This window comes from Hyperoodon ampullatus (genome assembly GCF_949752795.1).
Source record: "Hyperoodon ampullatus genome assembly, chromosome: 19".
In the NCBI taxonomy this organism is placed as follows: Eukaryota; Metazoa; Chordata; class Mammalia; order Artiodactyla; family Ziphiidae; genus Hyperoodon; species Hyperoodon ampullatus.
The window spans coordinates 41,321,535-41,346,683 of NC_136932.1; the positions used below are offsets into that span (position 1 = coordinate 41,321,535).

General features: G+C 53.2%; 1 protein-coding gene across 1 annotated transcript in view; it reads right to left on the reverse strand.

Annotated features, from left to right (window-relative positions):
* Positions 1 to 22,732, reverse strand: part of SPNS3 (SPNS lysolipid transporter 3, sphingosine-1-phosphate (putative)) — a gene marked incomplete at its 5' end in the record, with an annotated part of 44,792 nt that extends 22,060 nt beyond the window's left edge. The window contains 8 exons of the mRNA XM_079724696.1: positions 5,347 to 5,536; positions 11,007 to 11,159; positions 11,998 to 12,146; positions 12,862 to 12,928; positions 13,641 to 13,792; positions 14,337 to 14,473; positions 19,006 to 19,071; positions 22,522 to 22,732. Coding sequence (XP_079580822.1) covers positions 5,347 to 5,536; positions 11,007 to 11,159; positions 11,998 to 12,146; positions 12,862 to 12,928; positions 13,641 to 13,792; positions 14,337 to 14,473; positions 19,006 to 19,071; positions 22,522 to 22,732 — 1,125 coding nt within the window. The remainder of the gene's footprint in view (positions 1 to 5,346; positions 5,537 to 11,006; positions 11,160 to 11,997; positions 12,147 to 12,861; positions 12,929 to 13,640; positions 13,793 to 14,336; positions 14,474 to 19,005; positions 19,072 to 22,521) is intronic.
* Positions 22,733 to 25,149: the final 2,417 nt, after the last annotated feature.

Sequence of the window (25,149 nt, forward strand, 5' to 3'; positions counted from 1 at the left end):
AAAAAGGAATGAACAGGGCTTCCCTGGTGGCGCAGTGGTTGAGAGTCTGCCTGCTGATGCAGGGGACACGGGTTCGTGCCCCGGTCCGGGAAGACCCCACATGCCGTGGAGCGGCTGGGCCCGTGAGCCATGGCCGCTGAGCCTGCGCATCCGGAGCCTGTGCTCCGCAACGGGAGAGGCCACAACAGTGAGAGGCCCGCGTACCGCAAAAAAAAAAAAAAAAAAAGAATGAACATTATTACCGACCTTACAGAAATTAAAAAGATTATAAGGGAATACTGTGAATGAAATTCCTAGAAAGATGCAAACCACCAAGACTGGCTTAAAAAGAAATAAAAAGCCTTAATTGACCAATAATAAGTAAATATTGAGTCAGTAATCAGAAAACTTCCCACAAACAAAAGCTCAGAACCAGATGGCTTCAATAGGGAATTCTAGCAAATGGCTAAAGATGAATTAACACAAATCCTTCACAAACTCTTCCAAAAAAAATACAAAAGGAAGAAACACTCGTCAAGTCATTCTATGAGACCAAACAAAGACATCACAAGAAAACTACAGACCAATATTTCTTATGAATATAGATGCAAAGATCCTCAGTAAAATACTAACAAGCCAAATTCAGCAACATATAAATATAATTTTACACCATGACCAAGGGAGGGTTTATTCCAGGAATGCAAGGTTGGTTAAACATACAAATATCAATCAATGTAATATACCATACTAATAAAATAAAGGACAAACTACATGACCATCTCAATAGATGCAAAAAACATAAGCCAGACCACCCACGCCTCAGCACAAAACCTCAACTCAGCTCTCAGCCAGCTTCACCCAATGCCCACGTGGCCCTACATCATCTTGTCCCACCACCTCTCTGATCTCATTTCCCTTTCTCCTTTCATTCCACACTAACCACAGTGCCCTTCTTGCTGTTCCCTAAACCCAGCAGATACGCTCCTGCCTCAGGGCATTTATAGTTGCTGTTCCCTCTGCTTGGAACACTGTTCCCCTAAATGTCCCATAACTCACAATATTGTGAATTTTACTTATATATCTTGCCTGTTGTCTATCTCCCCCAACTAGAATGGGAGCTCCCTAAAAACAAAGATAATTTAGTCTGTTTTATCTACTGCTATATCTGTGGCATTTAGACTAGCATGCCACCTTTATAGGCACTCAATAAATACCTGTTGAATAAATGAATGAATGAAAATAGCTGGTCACTCAACCATTCACACAGCAAGCAGTTGATCACCCCCACCCCACTCCAAGAGCCTGACACTGTGCTTCGGGCTGGAGTGCTGAGAAAGATAGGAAGCAACCTGGGCCCAGCTGGGAGGGGGTGGTCAGAGCATAAGTAACCAGGACCCAAGGAAGACAGTGCTGAGGAGCGGCAAGGATGGGGAGAGAGGGTTAGATCTAGCAATCAGGGAAGGCTCCATGGAGAGATGGTGCTCTAGCCTCCCTCGAAGGCCCAGAATGATTCGGGCAAATGCAGAAGGGAAGGGAGTAGGGGGAACAGAGGGAGAGCCCAGATGTGGAGAGCACAGGGCATATCCTGGGAATCAGGAGGGGACCTGCATGGCAGAACCACATCGAATAAGGCTACTAAGGATGTCAGGGCCGTTCATGAGGGGCCCTGAATGCCAGGATGAGGAGTTAGACTTAATTCCAGAGGCACCAAGGAGCCATGCAAGGCTTTCGAGCAGGGAAGTTTCTGTGGTGTCCCTCTGGCAGTGTGGGGAGAACAGATCGTGGTGGGGGAGCAGGAAGACATGGAGACCAGGACGGGGGCTCTTGGGACAGTCCTAGAGAAAGACGGCAAGCCGTGCACCATGACAGGACAGAGCGGACCAAGAGAAGAGGGGTGGTTTGGAGGTGTTAAAGATTTATGACTGGTGTTAGTGGGCAGGGGTGTGGGGGTGGGGGGATGGGGGGAGCTAGAGCCTGAATCTCAGAACCTTAGAAGCACAGACAGAGCCATGGAGGAGGGGGGTCTGGTCAGGGGGTCCAGAAGGAACCACACCACTTCTGGAAGGCTGGAGGTCTGGTCGCTGGGGATCCTGCCAGGCCCAAACACGAGCCACAGGGAGGAGCAGCTTCCCAGCACTGGACGATGGACACATCCCAGCCCTGCCAGCCTTCCTGCCCTGCAGTCCCTCGTGTCCCAGGGCCAGCCTAGAGAAGAGATTCTCCAGCTGGCTTTGTCAGCCAAGATGCAATGTCATTTCTAGATGAGCCTCCAGCTCTGGAGATGCGCCAGGCTATGGGGCGGGGGACAGCTGTGTCCCCAAAACACAGCCAAGGAGCTGATTCCCAGAGCCAAGCAAGACAGTGGCAGAAGCAGAACTGGCAGGTGGTCTGCGGGCCCAGCCAATGCAGAGACAGGCCTTAAATGGGGCCTCCACCTGCCCAGGCCTCAGCCTCCCTGCAAGGTCAGGCCCATTCAGTCCCCACCAGCTGGAGATGACGGTCCCAGTCACTCCCTCAGCCAATAAGCATTAAGGTATTTATTAGTGCCTGGTGTACACCAGCCTCTGTTTCTTTCCCATGGGGGTGACAAGGGTCAGTGCGGCATGAAGGACAGAGACTTTGGAGTCTGCAGAGCTGCATTAGAGGTTTATCTGTCCTACTCTTTGTGTTGCTGTCTCTGGGCCTCAGTTTTCCCATCTGTCAAGTGGGGATGAGAAAAACCCTTTCCGAGGAGGGCACTGTAAGGACTAAATAAGAGCACGTGCAGAAGGGAATGTTAACAGGACTTGTCTATTCCCCAGGAACTTCAGCGGAAACCCAACCAAGGCTGAGGACACTGGTGAGAAGCACCCACACCTTAAAAGAGGAACAAGACACACCTCAGGACTCAGAGAGAGAAAGGGAGCCGTCCCATGTGGCCTCCCAGCTTATACAGAAGAAGGCTGGAGACCCAGGCTGGGGAGGATTTATTTGAAGAGTGAGAAAGCTGAGTGAGGGGCTTCGGGTGGCCCACCCACAGAGAGGGCAGTGCCTGTCAGGAAGGACACTGGGCTTTCTCCCTGGCTGGATGCCAAAAAAATGCAGACTTTCCTACACCAGGGCCACCTGGGGTGCATCTACAAAGAGCATCCTCAGGACACCCCAACACATGTCACCTGGGAACAGGAGGATGTACAAGGGCAGCAGTAGGGGCAGCTACATCCTGAGCTCATCCAGGGGTCAAACAGAAACCAAGGAGAGGAGACAGGCTTGAGGGTCACAAGAGGGGAGCCCCACGGGGTGCCTGCCTGGGGCGACAGGGCCCAGGAGGAAGAGCTGGAAGGGCAACCCTGGAAAGGAGAGGAGGGAAACTGAGACAGTACACAGGTGACGATGTCTCCTGCACCAGGGAATTGGACAATGCAAATGCTCGGGCCTGAGGCCCCCAGAACCCACAAAAGTGCCCCCAAGAGAGGAGTCAGCCAACATCTGGGGATCTACCACAAGGAGGGCACTGACAGTCAGCAAAACAACGCCAGACACCGATAACACCTGGCCCATTTCCGGTCATCTTTGCTGGCCTGCCCAACCCTGGAAGGGTCAGGATCCCAGGGGAGCGGTGGTCTTGGGGACAAAGGACAGAGATGGAGCAAGGAGAATCCAACCGAGTAGAGTTCCCCCTCTTCCCAGTGCAATTTTCTGGACCTGGATAGAAGCTTTATTTGGAAGTAGAACAAAAGTTTTGATTTAAATGGGACTGGGCTTCATAAGTGTAACTAGAAAAGCTATGGTGGGGGCTTCCAGGGGCTTCCCTGGTGGCGTGGTGGTTAAGAATCCGCCTTCCAATGCAGGGGACACGGGTTCAATCCCTGTTCCAGGAAGATCCCACATGCCACGGAGCAACTAAACCTGTGCACCACAACTACTGAGCCTGTACTCTAGGGCCCACGAGGCACAACTGCTGAGCCCGCGTGCCACAACTACTGAAGCCCGCAAGCCTAGGGCCCGTGCTTAGCAACAAGAGAAGCCACCGCAATGAGAAACCCACCCACTGCAACGAAGAGTAGCCCCTGCTTGCTGCAACTAGAGAAAGCCTGCGCACTGCAACTAGAGAAAGCCCGCGCGCAGCAACCAAGACCCAATGCAGCCAAAGATAAATAAATGAAATTAAACTTAAAACATTTAAGAAGAAAGAAAAGCTATGGGGTCTGGTCATGTGGGAGAGACCCACTCAAACTGGTCAGGGAACAATAAAGCTGGTATTGATTTGCTTTCTGAGTCCAGCCTGCTCTGTGAACCCCACCCACACATGCAGGGGCTTCCATGTCCACAGTGGTGGGTCCCCAGGGCCTTAGGACCAGGGAGTGGGAGTGGAGGGGTAGGAAGCTTGAACCAGTCTAGCTGGGGCTAGTCTGGCGCCATCTTCCCAGTATCAGTGGCTCCTTCCCATCAGGTGGGACAATCAGGGCCAGGGCTCTGGGGAGCCAGGGACACAGCAGCACACATATAAGTGTGTATGTATGTATATGGATACACCATATGCCTGATGTATGTATATGTATGTATATGTATGTATAGGGATACACCATACGCCTGATGTATGTATATGTATGTATATGTACGTATATGGATACACCATACGCCTGATGTATGTATATGTATGTATATGGATACACCATATGCCTGATGTATGTATATGTATGTATATGGATACACCATATGCCTGATGAGACCCAAACATGCACAGAGCCCCAGTGAATTCTGATGTGAGCATAGAGTAGTCTGGGAAGGCTTTGGAGAAGGTGGCCTTTGAGTTGGGTCTTACAGCAGAACAACTTTAGGATGCACAGAAGAGGGGGATGGTGCCCCTGGCAGAGGAAATGGACACAAGCAAAGGCTGGGAGATGTGCGCACCTGTCACTGGTATAACCGGAGTGTGAGGCACATGAAGGGATGTGATGGGATATGGATCTGGAAAATATGATATCCTTAATACTGTCACCTTTAAAGCAGTGTCTGCACTGGCTATGGCCAATCTGAACCTCACTTTCCTCATCTGTAACCTGGGGAGAATTACCCTATTTCTTCTTGGACTCAAAACATGTCCTGGGAATAAAGGGGTCTCATTATCTCCAATCAAAGCATTAACCAGGAGCTCAGAGGACACACTTTAGAAAGGCTTAGGCTCAAATCCCAGTTCTGCCCCTAGCTGTGCTACTCTTCGTAAGCCTCAGTTTACTCATCTGTTAAATGGGGATAACAAAGCTCCACCCGGAAGGAGGGATAAATGTAATGTACATGAAGACCTGGCACAGTGTAAGCCTATGTGAAACAGGAGTTCCCTACCCAACCCATTCCACTCCCAGCTCCAAAGGGGCCCTCACTTACATAGAAGGCCAGGAGGGTGGTCGGGGCCAGGATGAGAGCCAGGTAGAGGCAGGGGGCTGCAGCAAGCAAGCTGGCGGCACAGATGAGGGGCTCAGCCCTCCGGTTGACTTTCTTGTATCTCCTTGAAACCTCTGCTCCCAGGATGACCCCAACAAGGCCAGTCACGACAGTCAGTACCCCAAAAATCAGGCTGATGGAAAAGAGGAGAGAGGGATTGGTCAGCCGGTGGCGTCAGGATAGGGGTCCAGCCACCTACCCCCCAGTGCGTGATCTGGTACCTACAGAGAGTATGGCAGTGGGCCCCTTCCCCTCCCTCCTAACCAATGCTCGTGGGTCCTTAGGACCCTGCTCTGGGATCCACGTACTCCTCTACCCTTCCCATCCTCTTTCCTGCCTCATCCTGGGGATGCCACTGGCCATGTGGGTGATCTTCCTAGCACCCCAGCACCCCAGCTCCCAGCCTGCCTCATTGCCAGCAATCTCCTCCACTGTTTCACCACCTAACACTGCCCCACTCAGAAATCTTAATTCTACAGTCCCACTCTGGCCCCAACCTTCTCGCCTTCCAGGCCCCAATACTAATGGAATGCAGGTAAGTAAGCATTTATTTATCGAGCTCCTATGATATACCAGCATTGTACACACCCTCCCTCTCTCTCTCTCTCTTTTTTTTTTTGGCTGTGTAGCATGCACAATCTTGGTTCCCCAACCAGGGATCGAATCCATGCCCCCTGCAGTGGAAGCGCGGAGTCTTAACCACTGGGCCGCCAGTGAAGTCCCACACACCCTCCCTCCTTGAGTCCATCCTTCCACTCTCTGTTTCTGAACACCTCTCAAGTAGCCCCCTCTTAACTTCACTACCTTTGCCACCTACTCCTAGACCCATTTCAACTCTACTTGGTCCCTCTTGTACCTCCCTCCTGTAGAAACCTGTCCTTCTAGGACAAGCTCCATACAGGTTCCCCAGAGGATGCTTTCTAGAACACAGATCTGACTATGCCCCTGCCCACCCCCTGCCTAAAATTCTCCACCAGCTCTTAAACACCCACCAGATTTGGTTCCAGCTCATTGTGGTGTACGTGGCCCTTCATGACCTGACGCTGGGTGACCTCAACCACAGACCCCCATTCCATCCTCCTCAGTCCCCAAACTAGTTGCTGTCCCCATTTCATACTTTTCACTTTTTTTTTTCGGTACGCGGGCCTCTCACTGTTGTGGCCTCTCCCGTTGCGGAGCACAGGCTCCGGACGCGCAGGCTCAGCGGCCATGGCTCACGGGCCCAGCCGCTCCACAGCATGTGGGATCTTCCCGGACCGGGGCATGAACCCGTGTCCCCTACATCGGCAGGCGGACTCTCAACCACTGCGCCACCAGGGAAGCCCCAAGCCTTCTTTTTTAATATTTATTCATTTTATTTTTGGCTGCGTCGGGTCTTAGTTGCATCACATAGGCTCTCTAGTTGTGGCTCAGTAGTTGTGGCATGCGGGCTTAGTTGCCCACGGCATGTGGGATCTTAGTTCCCCAACCAGGGATCAAACCCACGTCCCCTGCATTGGAAGACGGATTCTTAACCACTGGACCACCAGGGAAGTCCCCCAAGCCTCCTTTTAAAGAAGCCCAGGGCCTCCCTGGTGGCGCAGTGGTTGAGAGTCCGCCTGCCGATGCAGGGGATACGGGTTCGTGCCCCGGTCTGGGAGGATCCCATATGCCGCGGAGCGGCTGGGCCCGTGAGCCATGGCTGCTGAGCCTGTGCATCCGGAGCCTGTGCTCCGCAACGGGAGAGGCCACAACAGTGAGAGGCCCGCGTACCACAAAAAAAAAAAAAAATAAAAAAAAAAAAAAATAAAGAAGCCCAAAGGGATGCTGAGACTGACTAGCGTGAACTCTTGAAAAAACGAAGGTAACTAGGACCTTTCCAGCCCCTAAGTGGCTCCCTGTTGTCCTCGGGGCAGGCTCCCAGCCAACACTGCAGGACTGGCCCCTGCTGACCTGTGTAACCTCCCCTCTTTTCTCCTTCCCTCACTCTGCACAAATGACTGGGAATTCTCTAAACTCACCCTACATTTTCTGGCTTCCCTGCCTTGGCCCACACTCTTCCCTCAGCCTGGAGCACCACTGCCCCCACCCACCATTCTCCACCTGGCCAGGATCCCCTCCCAGATCCAAACCTTCCCAAAAGTGCCAGGTGCCTGATATTACCTCCATGGCTCCCACCAAGAGGTAAGAACATGACAGACGCAACACTATGGTTACTGACAAATTGAGTGTCACAAAAAACTACCTCTCTTATAAACAACTTCTGTGAAATGTCCGTCCCACAGGCTGAGGACTAATGGGTTAATTTCTCTGCCCCATCCCCTTGGTTTATAGGAGATTGTGTAAAGCCCAGAGAGGGCAGAGACCTGTCCGAGGCCACACAGCCCCACATTGGCAGAGCTAGGATCTCCTGGCCCTCTGCTTCCAAACAAAGCATGTGTGTCCTTAGGCAGCTTAAAGGTGCTCACCGAACCTTCCTAGCCTTCCAAGCTGTACCAGGCTCCAGCTCAGCCCAGTCAAGTGACCCCAAATCCCGGATGAATGCTATCTACCTCTGAGTCCCGGTCTGAGCCAGCCTTGGCAAGGTCTCGAGACCTTTCTAAGACTTAGGATTATTCAAACAAGCGGTGTAGATGGGGGACCCCCAGTGCCCCTGAGCCGAGGTGTGGCCAGAGGACACACCTACCACAAAATGTCCCCACCCCGACAAAGCCTTCCCAGAATCAGACTCTGAGCCAAGAGGGTCCTTAAAGCCTGCAAGTTCTATGCTGATCCTCTGTACAATGGCCCTGGCAAGCAGCTATCCAACTCCTTCTTACATGCCCCCAGGGGTGGGAAGCTCATTACCCTAATGCTGCCCCTTCCATCTGGGCCCGCTCTGTATGTTGGAAGTTCTTCCTCTGGCTGAGTAGAATCCTGTGTCCTGCAGCTTCCTGCTCCCCCACCACCCTCACCCGCGGGCTTATCCTAACTATGGAGGGTGTATCAACAGCTAGGGTCTGTGCAGAACCCGAACACCAGGACCCTGTGGTAGGTTGAATAATGCCCCCCAACCCAAGACATCTATGACCTAATCTCTGGAACCTGTGACAATATATTCCCTTATATGGCAAAATAGACTTTGTAGATGTAATTACATTAATGTTCTTGAGGTAGGGAGATTATCCTCCAATTTTTTGGTGGGCCCTAAATGCAATTACAAATGTCCTTATAAGAGGGAAGCAGGGCTTCCCTGGTGGCGCAGTGATTGAGAGTCCGCCTGCCGATGCAGGGGACACGGGTTCGTGCCCCGGTCCGGGAAGATCCCACATGCCGCAGAGCGGCTGGGCCCGTGAGCCATGGCCGCTGAGCCTGCGTGTCCGGAGCCTGTGCTCCACAATGGGAGAGGCCACAGCAGTGAGAGGCCCGCGTACTTCAAAAAAAAAAAAAGAGGGAAGCAGAGGGAAATTTGAGACACAGAGGACAAGGAAATGTGACCGTGGATGCTGAGCTTGGAGTGATGCGGCCACAACCAAGGACTGCCAGCAGCCACCAGAAGCTGGAAGAGGCAAGGAAGGATTCTCCCCAAGAGCCAGCAGCGAGAGTGTGGCCCTGTTGAACTTGGTTTGGGCCCAGCGAAACCATTATGGACTTCTGGCCTCCAGAACTATGGGAAAAATTTCTGTTGTTTGAAGCTACCAAGTGTGTGGCCATTCGTTCCATCAGCCCTAGGACCCTAACACAGTTTCTCACCCAGGTTCTGGGAATAAGCTGAGTTAGAGGAAGAGGCTGAAGCAGAGAATGGGGAAATCACTGGCCCAGGAATACACAGCCAGTTAATGCCTGAAGTGGGATGGAGTCCTGGTTTTTCCCCACTTTTTCAAGCTGCAGTGGGACTTTTAGGACTCAGTCTTTGCCTCTGGGGAGACCCAAGAATCTAGCTGTAGAGCCAGGATAAACATCACAATATCCTGGGACTTCCCTGGCGGTCCAGTGGTTAGGAGTTCACGCTTCCACTGCAGGAGGCATGGGTTCAATCCCTGGTCAGGGGGGCTTCCCTGGTGGCGCAGTGGTTGAGAGTCTGCCTGCCGGTGCAGGGGACACGGGTTCGAGCCCTGGTCCGGGAGGATCCCGCATGCCGCGGAGCGACTGGGCCCGTGAGCCATAACTACTGAGCCTGCGCGTCTAGAGCCTGTGCTCCGCAACGAGAGGCCGCGATAGTGAGAGGCCCGCGCACCGCGATGAGGAGTGGCCCCCACTTGCCACAACTAGAGAAAGCCCTCACACAGAAACGAAGACCCAACACAGCCAAAAAATTAAATAAATAAATAAATAAATAAATGATTTAAAAAAAAAAAAAAAAGTCCCTGGTCAGGGAACTAAGATCCTGCATGCTGCTTGGTGTGGCAAAAAAAAAAAAAAAAAAAATCACAATATCCTTTGATGCATTCATTCACTTACTGGATGCTCCCTGAGCACCCACTGTATGCCTGCTGGTGGGGAGATGTTCAAGTCAATTAACAGTACCAAGCAGTCTCCAGAGGCAACAGTACATGGAGCTTAAGAGCAGAAGCTTTGGAGTCAGATGGGTTTGAATCCTGGCTCTGCTACTCGAGTTGTGTGACCTTGGACAATTTGTTTAACCTCTCTGATCTTCCACCTTCTCATTTGTAATACACAAATACTAGGGTTTATTATTATAAAACCTCAGAGGGTTTTTCATGTAAAGGGCTTAGCATAGGGCCTGAACTAAAGTTAAACCTTGTAAGAAGTAATGATGAGAAAAGGGAAGGTAGCTATGGGCAAAGGGCACAGCTTGGGCAAAGGCACAGGCAAGTGACGGAGCAGGGGACATTCTGGAAATTACACGAAGCTTTCTCTGGGCATCAGGGAGGGACGTAGAGGCAAGAGAGGAGGCTGGGGAGAAGGGGGGTAGACGTCAATGCTGCCAGCAGAGAACTAGTGTCACTGAGGCCTCACGGGAGAACACGGAGCCCTGAGGAACTCTGAGAAACCCATCGGGGCAGGATCAGGGAGGAGGAGGGGTCCGCAAGGAGACTGGAAAGCATCAGCAGGGAGAAGGAGGAAGCAAAGAAGAGAGGATTAGACATGCCCACTCCATCAGGAGGTCACGGAGCCCCTGGAGAACAGGGTCAGCTGGGGGGACAAGAGAACAGCAGGGTGAGAAGAGCAGCTTTCCCAGGACTGTCAACGCCTCAAATGAGGCAGAGAACATACAAATGCATGTGTGAAATCCCTAAGCCAGAGAAGTAATGAAGCATCCCAGTGCCTCAGTTTGCCATCTGCAAAATGGGATGACCTCACACTACGGGTCCCTCCGAAGGACAGGCCCCAAAGAAGCCTCACCCACCGCAAGTGCTTTCTGAACCCCCATAGCAGCCCAAGAGCAGGAAGACAGGGACTGGGGCCCAGAGAGGACAAGGGAGCTGCCTGTGGCCGCTCAGAGCAGCAGGGGCTCTGCCCAAGCTAAAACCGGGTCTGCCACCTGCCAGCGGGCCCCCAAGTCCTGGTGTCTGCCCAGAGCCCCATGAGCCCACAGAGGCTGAATCTGGGGGCTCAGAACCTCCTGCGAACTTCCCCATCAAGAGCCCCCCTGACCCGGGCACCCAGACGCCCCTCCTCACCTGTCCTGGCTGTTGCACGGCTCCCGAAAGCAGGGAAGCTGCTGCCCGTGCACCACACGGGCCTCAAACAGAAACTTGGGGGCCCAGAAGCCCAGAGCTCCAGTCACAAAGGCCATGGCTGTCACTCCAAGGGTCGACCACACAAAACTCCAGCTGTAAGAGAAAATGATCTGGCTCGACCCAGGAGAGGGCTGGGGCTGCGGGGGCCTATCTGCTCCTATCCGCTCCACTCCCCCCTCTCCTGGGCACTCAGGTCACCCTGGCACTCAGGTGGCTCCAGATCCTCCCCGACACTCCCTAAGCAGCCTGCCCCTCCCACCTCCACACCTTCCCTCCTGCTGTTCCTTCCTCCCTCCTCTCTGCCTGACCAAGTCTCCCCAGCCTGACAGACCCAAATCCAGCATCACATTCTCCAGCAAGCTGTCTGTGCTGCCCCACCCTCCTCTGAGTGCCCTCCACTCGGCTCATGGGTCTGTAACAAAGAGAGTGGGGTCAAGCCCGTGCCCCATATTTTGGTAAATCATGAGACCTGACCATGTGGGTGACTCCTGTCTGCCTCCCCGACCATGCCTGGAACAGAGGAGGGATGCTCTCCCATGAGGCTCAGAGAGGTGGGTGATTCACTCGGGCATCTTCCCAGTAACCCTGAGAAGCCGGAAAAGCTGGAGAACTATGTCCATTGAATGAATGAGGGAAGTGAGGCTCCAAGTCTCAGGTCACTCTGGGATGAGGCAGGGCAGAGGCGAGGCTGGAGCTCACAGTGTCTTCCTCCCTCTCCCCCGCCCGTATTCTGTCACACGGCTAGGGGGAGGGGGCCTCCGAGTGGGGGAGGGGCGTCTCAGTTGGTGAGTGGGAGCTCAGAGAAGGAAGAGGGTTGTGAACACTGGGGCAGTCAGGGAGGGTTCTCTGGAGGTGGAGGGAAGGAAGTCAGTGATGCTGGAGCAGACAGAGGGGTTTTCAGTGACATGCAGGGACGAGCAGGGACACTCACTTTCTCCCCAGGTATCTGACGTCCTCACACCAGGTGCTCCTTGGGCCCCCAACGGTCACCACCCCCTGCTTCTCAGCAGCTCCCCGGGGCGGGTCTGGAACCAGGACGATAAGCAGGATCAAGGCCACGGCTTCCAGGCAGGGCATGATCTGGGGACAGGAGGGCCCAGGAAGCTCAGGGCCACACACTCCTGCGACGCAGGAGATCCTGGCAGTGACTGAACTCTGTGGTCCAGGCTGGGGAGGGACTCACTTCCTGGGAGCTGGTTATACACAGAGCGTGACAAACCACTGTTTCTCACCCCCCCACCCCTGAGGACAGCCTCTCTGGGGAGCGGGGTCCCCTTGGGATTTGACTTAACACCTGTCTGTCCTATACAGACACTACTCTATTGGGACCTGTGAGCCTGACATGGATGAGACCTGGAGGCTTGACTACACTGACCCTGACTGTTGAGTACTTGCTGCCCCAGTAACTGTCCCTTTTCCAGGCCCACACCTCCATCTGCCACACCAGCCCTGCCCTAGTGTCTTCCTATCCCTTGTCTCATTAATCCTCAAGATTCCATAAGGTAGACTTTACTCCCCCACTCTACAGATAGGCAAAGTGAGGCCCCGAAGAGGGAGGTGACTTGCTTGAGATCACACAGCTAGCAAGCTAGCAAACTGAGCAGCTGGGATTTGAACCAGGGGCATGACTTCCAGAGGCCGTGGTCCATAGGACGCCCCAAATGTCTGAGCTGCTGATGTCTGAACACCGCCCATGGCGCCAGATACTGTGCCAAGGGCCTAAGGCCACCGGAGGCTGGAAAGTCCCTGCCGGCCCAGGGGGAAAGCGGAGGGAAGAAAAGGAAGCTGGACTCACTCGGAGGGCCCAACGCCAGTTCCCAGTCAGCTCCGTCACAGCCGACCCCAGCACGTAACCCAGACCACTGCGACAGGGGGCAGGGGAAATGGGCAGTGAGGGAAGGGAGACAGCCCTGAGGCCCCAAGGCCAGCCTGAGCCGGGGTGCCCCAACCCCAGGGAGCCGGCTCTCTGCAGCTCATTGCCTTTTTCACTGGGAAAAGTGAGCCACGTGAGGCCCAGATGTCCACTGCCCTTGGTCAAGTCACAGGTGACCTCTGGCTCCAGGCCCATCCCAAACATCCACTGTCTCTCTATCTGGGGACCACCCACCCCACCTCCCCAAGTCCCAGCCCTGCCCAAGTCAGGAGGTTTCAGGAAACCTGAGTCCGAGTTCAGGGCCCTGACTGCAAAACCCACTCTGTCCTACCCCACTATGGAGGGCATGGCCCAGCCCTAAGACATTTCTCTGCCTCACCTCCCAGAGCCGGCCCCTCCCTGTGCAGCCCACACTGCTGCGCTGCTCTTTCTCACCCCTTCCTGGAGTGTACTACCATGTAGGGAGCATCCTCATTACGTATCTCTAACTCCCACCATAGCCTATCAGTTCGTGTTATTGGTCCCATTTACAGATGAAGAAACTGAGGTTCATAGAGGTAAAGTGACTCAGTGAGGAAGGGGTAGAGTTGGGATTCCAAGCCCTTCTGCTCTGATGTCTCCTCCACCCAGCCTGGCTCCTGTTCTGACTCCTTTGGGCCTCAGTTTACCACACATGGAAGTGGATCCAGGGTAATACCAACCTTCCAACAGGGATAAAGATGTAGAAGATGGCCAGCACTCGGGTTCGCTGGTCCCTCACGAAGAGGTCTCCCAGGACAGTGGGCGCAGTGGTGGAGTAGCTGGCAGTGCCAATGCCCACCACCCCCCGGGACAGGAAGAAAAGCCAGGAGTACTGGGCAAACAGGCAAAAGACTGCAGTGAGTTCCAGAAATCACCCTCGGGGCAAGGGGACCTGAGGATTTGTCAGACGGACCTGAGGGCATCTGGTGACACGTGCCCCAAGGGAGGAGGAGGAGATCAGGGCTCCAGACACCTCATTATCCTCCCAGTCCAGGTTCCCCAAACCACAGGGGTGCCCCCTGCTGGTGTCCACAGCCACCCCCAACCCCCTGCCCTGAGTAGCCCTCTTCCTGGGCATCATCTGTGCTAACCAGGCCAGTTCCCGCAGACAGCAGCAGTTACCCTCACCCCCAGCCCCAGCACAGTCGGGCGGAAGTGAAGCGATGGGCAGCAGCGGGAGATGCCAGAGAGGAAGGCCCCTGTTAAGAAAGTCCAACAGCCTGTTCAGAAGGCCCCTCTCTCAGCCCTTAGAAGACAATCCCCCAGCCAGCCTGGAGCCTGCAGTGGAGCAGAAGCAGCTCTGCTGGGGCTGGATCAGGGAGGAAGAAGGTGGGGGAGGGTCCCCCGGGGGCCTGGGAAGGGGTGAGGGCACCTACCCGGGGGGAGATGAAGGAGCTGGAGAGGCCTGCTCCTGACCAGAGCAGGATACCTAAGCTCAGCGTCACCTTGCGGCTGTGTCGGTCGCCCAGGTAGCCAAACACGGGTGCAGACAGCAGCAGGCAGACGATGAAGACTGAAGGAGACACGCAGGGGGCAGCATGCATCCCCGGGTCAACAAAGGAGGAGGGGGGTGGGGGCGGGGGGCAGATGGGTCCAGCAGGCCCAGAAAAGGGAACCGGCTCAGACGCCACAAGCTTGGCAGTGGGTGGAGGCCGGGAGGAGGAAAAGATAAGGTGAATCCCCCAATCCAATCCCCACCACTGCCCAGAGTCAGGGGGACTGGGAGGGAAGGGTGGGGGCAGGGCCCCGACTCAAATCTCAGTTCTGCTGCTTGCTCACTGTGCAGCCTTGGGTTACTAACTCCACCTCTCTGAGCACCAGCCCAGCAGTGGAGAAGTCAACATCCCCCTCCCAGGCCGTGTAAACGTGAGGCAGAAGTGAACACAGAGCCCGGCGTGGAGCTGCCAGGGCCCTGTCTCTCAGAACTCACAGGGATTTTGCTCTCAAGCCCCGGCTGGAGGCAGGGCGTGGAAGGCAAGAGGGGGCGGGGGGCGGGCCAGGTGCCTGCTCCGAGCGGAAGAGCACGGTTTAGAATGAGCATAGTGATTATAAACCAGCGGCCCCTGGAGGCTGGAAAAGATTTGGTCTTCCTAAGTAGGTAAAACATTCCCCTGACCCTGCAGTTGTATTTATACCGTTTTTTAAAGTACTAAACGTTTATGAATTGGTGACGGGATTAGTGAATGCTTTTGCTATTCTGCGAAGACAAAGAAACTGCTACGTTTTTGCTTGACTGTACCACGTGGATAACTACCTTCACTGCTTCTGTTCCTCAAATAAAATCTCCTCCGCCCTCCTCCGCTGCCTCCGGGAGCCGCCAGGTGGCCTGGGCAAGGTCTGACCCTCCTCCACCCGGTCCCACCACCCAAGGGCCTTAGGCTTTGGGGCGCCCCGCCCAGCGTCTGCGTCTTCATTCAGGAGCACAAATGATTGACATTTCCTGAGCCCAATGAATGTCCAGATTCGTCCCAGCTCAGGTTCCAGCCCCTCCCACTTTGCCCTGACCCGCTCTAGTACTGGGTTGAGCATAGGCAATTGCGGAAATTAAGCCAGTTTTGACCTACAAAAACGGCAGTTTAATATGGTTTGACCTAATCCTCCGCTGAGAAAGGTCTTTGGTGTGAACGGCATTTAAATATATAATAACTACTGCCAAAATAGGCCCCCCAAAAGGCTGTATCAATTTACACTTGAATAGAAGTATGTATATTGCTTGCTGACACTTGCTAGGATCAATCGATTTATTTTTGTTCATTTAATGGTTGAAACACAAATGGCGTCTCGCTGACGTTTTAATCCGCATTGTTCTTTTTCCAAGTGAGGCTGAGTAGCAGTCTCTGTGTTCACATCCTCTGCCTATTTTTCTATCGGGCTCTTTGTTGATAATTTTCTCCCAGTCCTTTATATTTGTTTTAAGGATTTAAAATGCAAATTCTGCGACTGAATACCTGGGCTCACATCCTGACCCCACCACTTCCTAGTTGTGTGACTTTGGACAAAATCCTTAACTCTCCTGTTTTCCTTTTATCATCTACAGAGTACGATAGTAATAGTATTTCCCCCATAAGGTTAGGGGCAAGATTAAATAAAATAAAGCATATAAAAGGCGGTGACAGGCTTTATGTAAATGTCCAACAAATGTCATCTATTATTATTGCTAATTGCACTTACAGTTTCAATCACCATCATACAGAAGAATTTAGCTTTGATGTAGTCAAATTTATCAATCTTCCTCTGGGGGGACTCATTTTGTGTCTTGTTAATGCACATCTTCTTTACCTAAAGCTTATAAAATATTTCCCCAAATCTCATAAAAGTATGAGATTTGGGGTAGGGATCCTTTACAGGATATAAATACCTTAAACCTGCAGATCTCCTGGGATGGAGAAGCCTGCCCCCAAGTGGAAGGCAGGCACGCCTTCGCTCTCCAGATTAAAATCATTTCTGTGACAAGGTGGGAGTAATTAAGGAGCACAGGGTTCAGAGAAGGACTCTATAAGCAGCTACCTGGATTTGAACCCCAGCTCTGTCACTTACCAGCTGTGTGACCTTCAGCAAGCCCCATAGCCTCTCTGTGCCTCAGGTTCGTCATCCGTAAAATGGGCATAATAATAATCCCTGCCTCGTGGGATTGTTGTGAGATTAAATGAGTTAATGTTATTAAGCCCTTAGACTAGCACCTGGCACATGGTAAGGTCCACATCAGTGTCCGTTTTAAATATTGTAAATCAGTTAACTAACTCCAGCAGCTTCTCTGTCCCATAGTGGTGGGGTGAGGGGTGTCTGACCACTGCTTCCCCCCACCTTCCACCCCACTCTTAGAGCTACACCGTGCCCTCTGAGTCATCGGTTTCCTCCAGTCTACAACCCTGCAGACAGACAGCAGGGTGGGTCTTAGGGCCATTGCACGGTGACCCAGAAAGGTGAAAAGACTCACCTGAGGCCACTGGGGACAAGCCTGGTCATCAGGCCTCCAAGCCCACTGCCCTTTCCACACACCTCTTTGGGCTGCTTCTGCAGAGAAACTCCTTCCCTTCATCCAGTCTCAAACACACACACGCACACGCACATTCCCCACTACACACTCACAAGCACGTCCCCGTGTTCACCGGCTTCCTCCCGCTCTCTCTCATACACACAAACTTCTCCCTCCCCACAACTCACTTATCAGGGGCCTTGTAGTAATAATCCTGTTCACCATGGTAAGAAGCAGGGAAGGGAAATATTGACTCAGATTCCATTATCTGTTTAATCTAGAAGGTTGTGGGTATTGAACCGAGACAGTCTCCCTTTGGCTACAATATGACTGGAAGATGAGCATCAGCTGCCGGCCTCAGCCCCGAGACAGGAGCAATTGGAAAATACAGTGGTCTAACCAGTGATCTACCTCTTTTGCTCGGTGCCTCGGTTCACAGAACTCTGTACCTTTTTGCATGTTTTCAGCTGACATCTGAGGCATTTTATCGTAAGTTTAAATAGTTGAGAAGGATGTGATTTCCAGCATGATTGTATTTTTAAACTATATTTTCATCCAAATCCTTAGGGCTGCAGATCAGTCTCATTCAGTTTATGGGAAATGTCTACCATAAAGGCTTATGGGCAAAGCCAGTCCTCATTTGCCAAATCAGTAGGACAAATCAGACTGGTTGTCTATAAGAAAGATATTAAAATGTTGGCTTCATTTTTTTTTTATTGAAATAAATGTGTTGATACCCTTCCCTGAGACAACCATCTCACTTCTGAATTCTCAATCGTAGATAAATAGTAGACTGTCACACATGAGCTAGATAAGGCTTGGCTGGACAGCTAGATAAGGCTTGGCGTCTTGCCATCCCTGGGTTTGTAGCCTGGAGGAAACATCCCCAATTGGTTTCTACCGATGCTCTCTCTGCCCCATTCCCAGGGCCTCATCAACAGAAGCCAAACAGCCACGAGGGGTCCCTCTGTCTAGTACCCTGGAGGGTTTTATACCTAGTAAAACTCAGAATGGGGAGGGGTGTATTTTCCTGCCAAAAGTGGTGGACAGGAACTTCCTTGGTGGTCCGGCGGTTAAGACTCCATGCTCCCAATGCAGGGAGCCCAGGTTCGATCCCTGGTCAGGGAACTAGATCCCACATGCCACAACTAAGACCTGGCACAGCCAAATAAATAAATAAATAAAATTTTAAAATGGTGGACAGGTGAGTATTAAAGGGGAGGTGGGAAAAAAAGAGCCAGATGCTTGTTCTCAGGCAGATCTATTTTAGGAAAGAAATATACGGGATTGATCTGTACATGAATTCTCTCAAAACTGTAAAGAACACACACGTGTATCCTGTGTTGTGACCGTGTGTGCATACATGTGCGTGGGCATGTGTGTGTCGCCATCCAGACATTGGGGAAAAGTTAATGCCTCGTGACCCCAACCGCCCCAACCTTGGAATGGGAGGTGTGGCTGCTCCCCACTGCTGGAATGTAGGCCCCAGTGGGCCCAGACCCCACCTGAGCCCATGGGCGGGGTACGTGTCTCTGTCTACCTTTTTTATTTTTTTTGGCTGCACCTCGAGGCAAGTGGGATCTTAGTTCCCCAGCCAAGGATCGAACCCATGCCCCCTGCAGTGGAAGCCCAGAGTCTTAACCACTGGACTGCCAGGGAAGTCCACTGTCTGGCTGTCTGTGTCCTAGTGATCAGGTCCGTGAGAGGAAAGCACACATCAGAAATTCTCAACCCCGGCTACAAAGCTGAGCTTAACAGACGTGAAGAATGAGTGACCAACTCCACTCGGGAGCCTTTTCCAGCCCCGGCTCCCGCTGCTTCTTCCACAGCTCCTACCCTCAAACCCTAAGAGGCTGTTCAGGCACCAGATCTCAGCCTGTGCTGCCTCCTTCTCCGACCCAGACTGTCCCTCCCACCCAAATACCACCCATCCTCTGTGCCAAGGGACTCAGTGAGGCTCAGCCTGGCGCCCATTTCCCAGCAGCTGGAGATGGACACAGAGCAGGGCCTGCTGAAAGACCCCTACCCAGCATGAGCCCAGGGCCCCAGGCTGGGGGTTCCCTCCTTACCTGTCTGAAGCAAACCAGCATTGCTGTCACTGATCTCAAAAAACTTCTGTACGTCCAGCAGGACTCCTGTGGGCAGACGGACAGTGCTCAGGCAATGGGAAGTTGCCTGCCGGGCCTCTAAAGGCAGCTGCCCCTGCATTTGGGACAGGCCTGCAGCCGACCAGCACAGCACCGGTATGGCACCCGGGCCCACTGTTCTCTTCCCCTCTCTCCCACACATGCACACAAACACACACACACACACACACAGATACAGGAGCCAGCACAGCCCAAAGGCACAGATATACACACACATTCATGCACAAGCATGACACTTAGTCATGCAGGCACACAGACATGCAGACCCACACAGCTACATACAAACAGGCACACCCAGAGACGTCTACTCCCAGAGGCACCGAGACATACACATACAGGAGCCTGCACTCACAGGCATGTAAGCCCAGTCTCATACACCTGGACATATGTACACTGAGATGTACACGTAAAGACACACGCACAGGCATGCATGCATTTGCACACGTGCAGGGCTGCCATTCACGTCATAGTCATAGTGACGGCAGCCATTCACTTAGACTACAGTGTAAATGAAAGTCCCTGGGATTGTGCAGCCCTGCTTGTATACAAACTCCAGACATTCACAGACATACATATACATGCATGAGCATGTACATGTAAAGGCATATGTGCCCTGGCCTGCACACATGCACACACAAGCATGTTCTTCCAGAGGCATGAACACACAAACATGGAATGCCCGTGAGAGCTTCAGAGGGTCCCACTTAGGTCCCACTTAGGTCCGACCTTGGCCCCTGAGGGTGGCAGGCTCTTGATCTGAAGCCCCTCCAAGAGATTGCTAGGCCGAAATCCCCTCAGCCCCTTGGTGGTACTTCAGAGTTAGTCACGGTCCCAGGCACCTGCTCATCTGAGCTGTGAGGCTCTGACCCTGTCATCACTTTGATTGAATTATGAGGTGGCTGAGTGCCCTCAGTATCACTGTCCCCATTATACAGATGGAGAAACAGAGGCTCCAGCCACCTATGGCTGTACAGCTGGAATTAGGGGATCTGGGTCTACCCTCCCACCTAGAGCCCTGAAATGGAGCCCTGAAGAAACACCCCCACGATGGAGAAGAAAGCTCCACATCCACACCTGTAAGACCAGCCAGCGGGTGAAAAAGATGGAAGAAACAGAGAAGCAAAGTGAGAGGGTTTTGTTCTGATATTCACTTTGTACCCAACTGTCACAGCATCCAGATACCAACTTGTATGTCTTTCCTTCCCTTTTAATACTTTTACTTACACGAATTAGACACATTCAGTGGCAAGAGACAACACAGGTAAACAAAGTAAATGGCTAAGTAAAAATTCTCTATATTCGCACTCATCTGGGGGACTGGGACTCAGCCCCTTGTTTTGGCTGCTCCTGGGCTCCCCACAGTCCTGCGCTGCTCTGCAGGCAGGCAGGGCCCCAGTGCGGGGCCAGCCTTGTCTTTTGTTTTTTGGTTTTTCTTTGTTTTTCTTGGCTGCGTTGGGTCTTCATTGCCGTGCACGGCTTTCTCTCGTTGCGACGAGCTGGGGCTACTCTTCGTTGCAGTGCGCGGGCTTCTCATTGCAGTGCCTTCTGTTGTTGTGGAGCACGGGCTCTAGGCACGTGGGCTTCAGTAGTTCTGGCACTCGGGCTCAGTAGTTGTGGCTCTTGGGCTCTAGAGTGCAGGCTCAGTAGTTGTGGCTCGTGGGCCCTAGAGCACAGGCTCAGTAGTTGTGGCGCACAGGCTTAGTTGCTCCGCGGCATGTGGGATCTTCCCGAACCAGGGCTGAAACCCGTGTCCCCTGCATTGGCAGGTGGATTCTTAACCACTGTGCCACCAGGGAAGTCCCAGCCTTGTTTTTGTCTTTCCTCTGTCCCTCTGGCCTCCCAAAGACCTGCTTCACACCAGAGAATTCTTGTGGCTGACAATCACCTGCTCCAACCGTCCCCAGGCGCTCTGTGGGGTTTCACTTCCCCTGGCCTCCCTCAGCCCAATAGCCACAGCCTTGCTACTCACACAGCCAGAGGAATTCCCAAAGTGCCTCAGGCCGGGAGGACTCAGGGACTGACAGCCCAGCCAGCGGCCTCCCAGGAAAGCAGGGATCCCAGCCTGCAGGGCTGAAAGAGCTCCACACGCCTGGTTGCCCCCTCCTCTCCCCTTTATGCCCTCCACCCCCAATCCAACTCATGCCTCCCCAGCTCCAGTCTAATCCTAGTGGTAGCCTCTGACTGACCTCCCCATCTCCTCTTGCCTCCATCAGGGCCTCCACTCTGATTACAGTCTCCCCACTTGCTCCCCACGGCCTCAGCAGAAAGTGCAAGCTCCCAGCCTGGCCCCCAAGAAACCTATGATCCAGCCCCAAACACCCTTTTAGAATAAATTGCTGCTTCCCCCAGCTCCTCTCCTGATCAGAGCGTGCACTTTGGCCCCACGTGCTTTGGCTCACGCTGACCCCTCTTTCTGAACACCCTTGCCTGACCCCATTCCCTGCTTCACCGATTTTTTCAGCCTTCAAGACCCAAACCATACGCCCCTCCTCCGTGAATTCTGTCGGAACCCTCAGTTTTTCGTCCTGGGGCTGCACAAATGATGCTCTTCCGAGTCTGTCCTGGATTAGAGCCACTTCTACATGTGTCCTGTATCCCTCTGAGCTCCTCGAAGACAGACACGCCCACTGGGTCTGGTGCTATCTGCAACCCTAGGCCCATTCATTCCACAGCTGTGAGCTGGTCACTGATGAATCCATATCCTGGCCTCGGAGGAGGGCCCCGCCTGCTGCAAGCACCTCCTCGGAGCTCCCCAGGCTCCTCTGTCCCTCTGCCCCGTGAGGCTCATTCCTGAGTTCAGGAGCTACAAGGTTGACTTCCCCTCCCCTGGGTCCCCGAGGCCCACCAGAGGGTCCCCAAGGCCCAGAGTGCTCAGTCGATCTTGAATGAATCCACGATCAAGAGAGAAAAGGCTGAATCTTGAATGAATGAATGAATGAATGAGTGGACAAATGAATAAGTCCATGAGTGAGTGACATGATGACACAGCAGGTTGAGCCCTGGGGCCTACAGGAAGGAAGGCAGAATGTGCGAAGTTTGCACGCAGCATGCTGCTCCAGAAACAACCAGCCAGCTAGTTGTTGCTTGGGAGCAGGGCCAGGCCACCCCGTCCTCCACGACCTCACCCCGACATTCCACCCAGAACCGCCAGACCTTTGCCCGAGGCCCAGTCCTCCCTGCTGTCCTCACCCACCCACCACCATTGTGCACCCACACCTGGGTGCGTATACAGTTTGGGGCTGGACTGGGAACTCATTTGGCTCTCCCCCATTTCAGGCCGGGCTGAAACCAGGCGGGGGTAAGAATAGCAGGGATGTGCTGCACAAGAAGAAGGTCTGCTGGACAGAAGGCCACTGTGGATACACAGCGCCGGCCGGTGGCAGGGCAGCCAGCAGGTAGATGGGCAAGAGCCGCCCAGGATGCCCGTCTCCTTCTCACCTGCAATGATGAACCAGTTCATGTAGTTCAGGAGGTTGATGTAGCAGAGCACGGCCACAGCCACGTAAGCTCTCCAGCGGGGCAGGTTCCAGGGGCTGGGCGTGGATGGAGAGGGGCACGGACCTGAGCCCATGGCCCCTGAGTGCCAGCCTGGCCCCGGGAACCAGCCCTGAAGCCCCTCGGGCCCAGGTTCCCCGCACTCCGCGGACATGCCCCCAGCCTCGCCAGCCTGCAGCTCCCGTCCCGGGATGGGTGCCGGGGTAAAGATGCATCAGCTCTGCACCGAGTCACTTCCTGTGGGCTCCCAGCCTCCCAACCTCAAAGCAGCGGCCCTAACCGCTCGGTATCTTACTGCAGGTCTCTACTGAGCCCAGTGCAGCCTCGAAGGTGAGATTTCATCATCCAAAGCCCCTGAGGCCTGCTGGGGGGAAGAGAGCTCCTGGCCTCACCACCCAGGGTAGCTGGTCCTTTTGACCTAGCCTGCGGCTATGGTAGCTGCCGTGAGAAAGAGAAGCTTTGCAGGACAGGAAGTGAGATAAGTCTCCCAGAGTCCCACTCGCTGTGGGAAGGTCTGGCTGCCACACATGAGATGGGCTGTGAATGAGGGACTCGAACCCGGGTCAGATCAGGAAGGCTGGGTGTTGGCCAGGAGAGCAATACTGGACTGGACCGGAAGTGGAGGCCAACCTGCTCCTGGGTGATGTCCTATCTGGAGAAACAAAGACAGTGAAGGACGGCCGACAGGAAGGCAGCCTGTGGGCAAAACTCAACATTGGATGTGAAGTTTAGGGGGAGATTTCTGATGAGGGGAAAGATATTGGCATGCTCTTACAGATTGTTTATTAGTAGCAGGTGGGAGGAAGGGTAACGATACAGGAGGAGAATCAGGCAACATCTTGACCAAAGGATTAAAATAGCATCACCACCGAGGGGCAGGGTTCCCACCAGGAATGCATGACCCCAATCTAATCACGTGGAAACATCAGACAAACCCAAATGAGGGACACTATTTTTTTAATAGACTTTATTTTTTTATTTTTATTTTTTTGCGGTACACGGGCCTCTCAATGTTGTGGCCTCTCCCGCTGCGGAACACAGGCTCCGGATGCGCAGGCTCAGCAGCCATGGCTCATGGGCCCAGCCACTCCACGGCATGTGGGATCCTCCCGGACCGGGGGCACGAACCCGTGTGCCCTGCATCGGCAGGCGGACTCTCAACCACTGCGCCACCAGGGAAGCCCAGTAGACTTTATTTTTTAGAGCAGTTTTAGGTTCACAGCAAAACTGAGCAAAAGGTTAGGATTTCCCATTGACCCCTCTTTACTCTTTACTCCCATTTGCCCCTCACACGCATAGCCTCCCCTATTATCAGTACCCCACCACCCCCGAGTGGGACATTTGCTTCAGTTGATGAACTTGACCCATCATTATCACTCAGAGTCCATAGTTTACATTAGGGTTCATTCTTGGTGTGGTACCTTCTATGGGTTTGGACAAACGTACCGCATGTCCTCACCATTATAGTGTCTTACTGAATAGTTTTATTGCCCTAAAATCCTCTGTGCTCCGCCTATTCATCCCTCCCTCCCCTCATCCTCTGACAACCACTGATATTTTTACTGTCTCCATAGTTTTGCCTTTTCCAGAATGTCATATAGGTGGAATCTTACACTATGTAGCCCTTTCAGATTGGCTTCTTTCTCTTAGTCATTTGCATTGAAGTTTCCTCCATGTTGTTTCACGGCTTGAGAACTCATTTTTTCTTCTTCTTTTTTTAAAAATTTATTTATTTAATTTATTTATTTTGGGCTGCACTGGGTCTTCATTGCTGCGCACGGCTTTCTCTTGCTGCGATGAGCGGGGGCTACTCTTTGTTGCAGTGTGCGGGCTTCTCATTGCGGTGGCTTCTCTTGTTGCAGAGCACGGGCTCTAGGCGCAGGGGCTTCAGTAGTCGCAGCGCACGGGCTCAGTAGTTGTGTTGCACGGGCTTAGTTGCTCTGCGGCATGTGGGATCTTCCCGGACCAGGGCTCGAACCCCTGTCCCCTGAATTGGCAGGCGGATTCTTAACCACTGTACAGCATTTTAAATGCATTATCTCATTTGATCTCCCAACGCCTCTATACAGTCATTTCCTCCATTTCTGGGATGAAACTGAGACTCAGAGGGGCTTAAGTGAACTGCCCACAGCCACGGTTAGTACCCACTGGAATCAGAACGGGAACCCAGATCTATCTGCCAGCAGCTCTTAGTCCAGCCCCAGCTCTCCAGCACTGCTTTATAAAGACCATGTAGGGAGACAGCTCTAGCCCCTGGGTCTCCAGCCACTCAGTGTTTGAGAGAGGAGGAGGCCCTGTGTCTAAAGATTGTGCCCCTGAGTTACAAACTATCCCATCCCCCTCCTCCCCCTGCACCTGCTCCGGCAGTGAGGTCACTAGGGCTCCGTGCCCTGAGGCCTATCCCTGCAGCTTCGGCAGAAATAAGCCCCCTTGGTCTTCTGGCAAGTGGACCTGTCCAAAAGAACCAAGACCTTGGGGGAGAGAGGGCTCTTCCTCCCTGGCCTTCTTTCCAGAAAGTTAAGGGAAGGAAGCAGATGTCCTCTACTTCCTCATGGAGAAACAGAGGTCCAG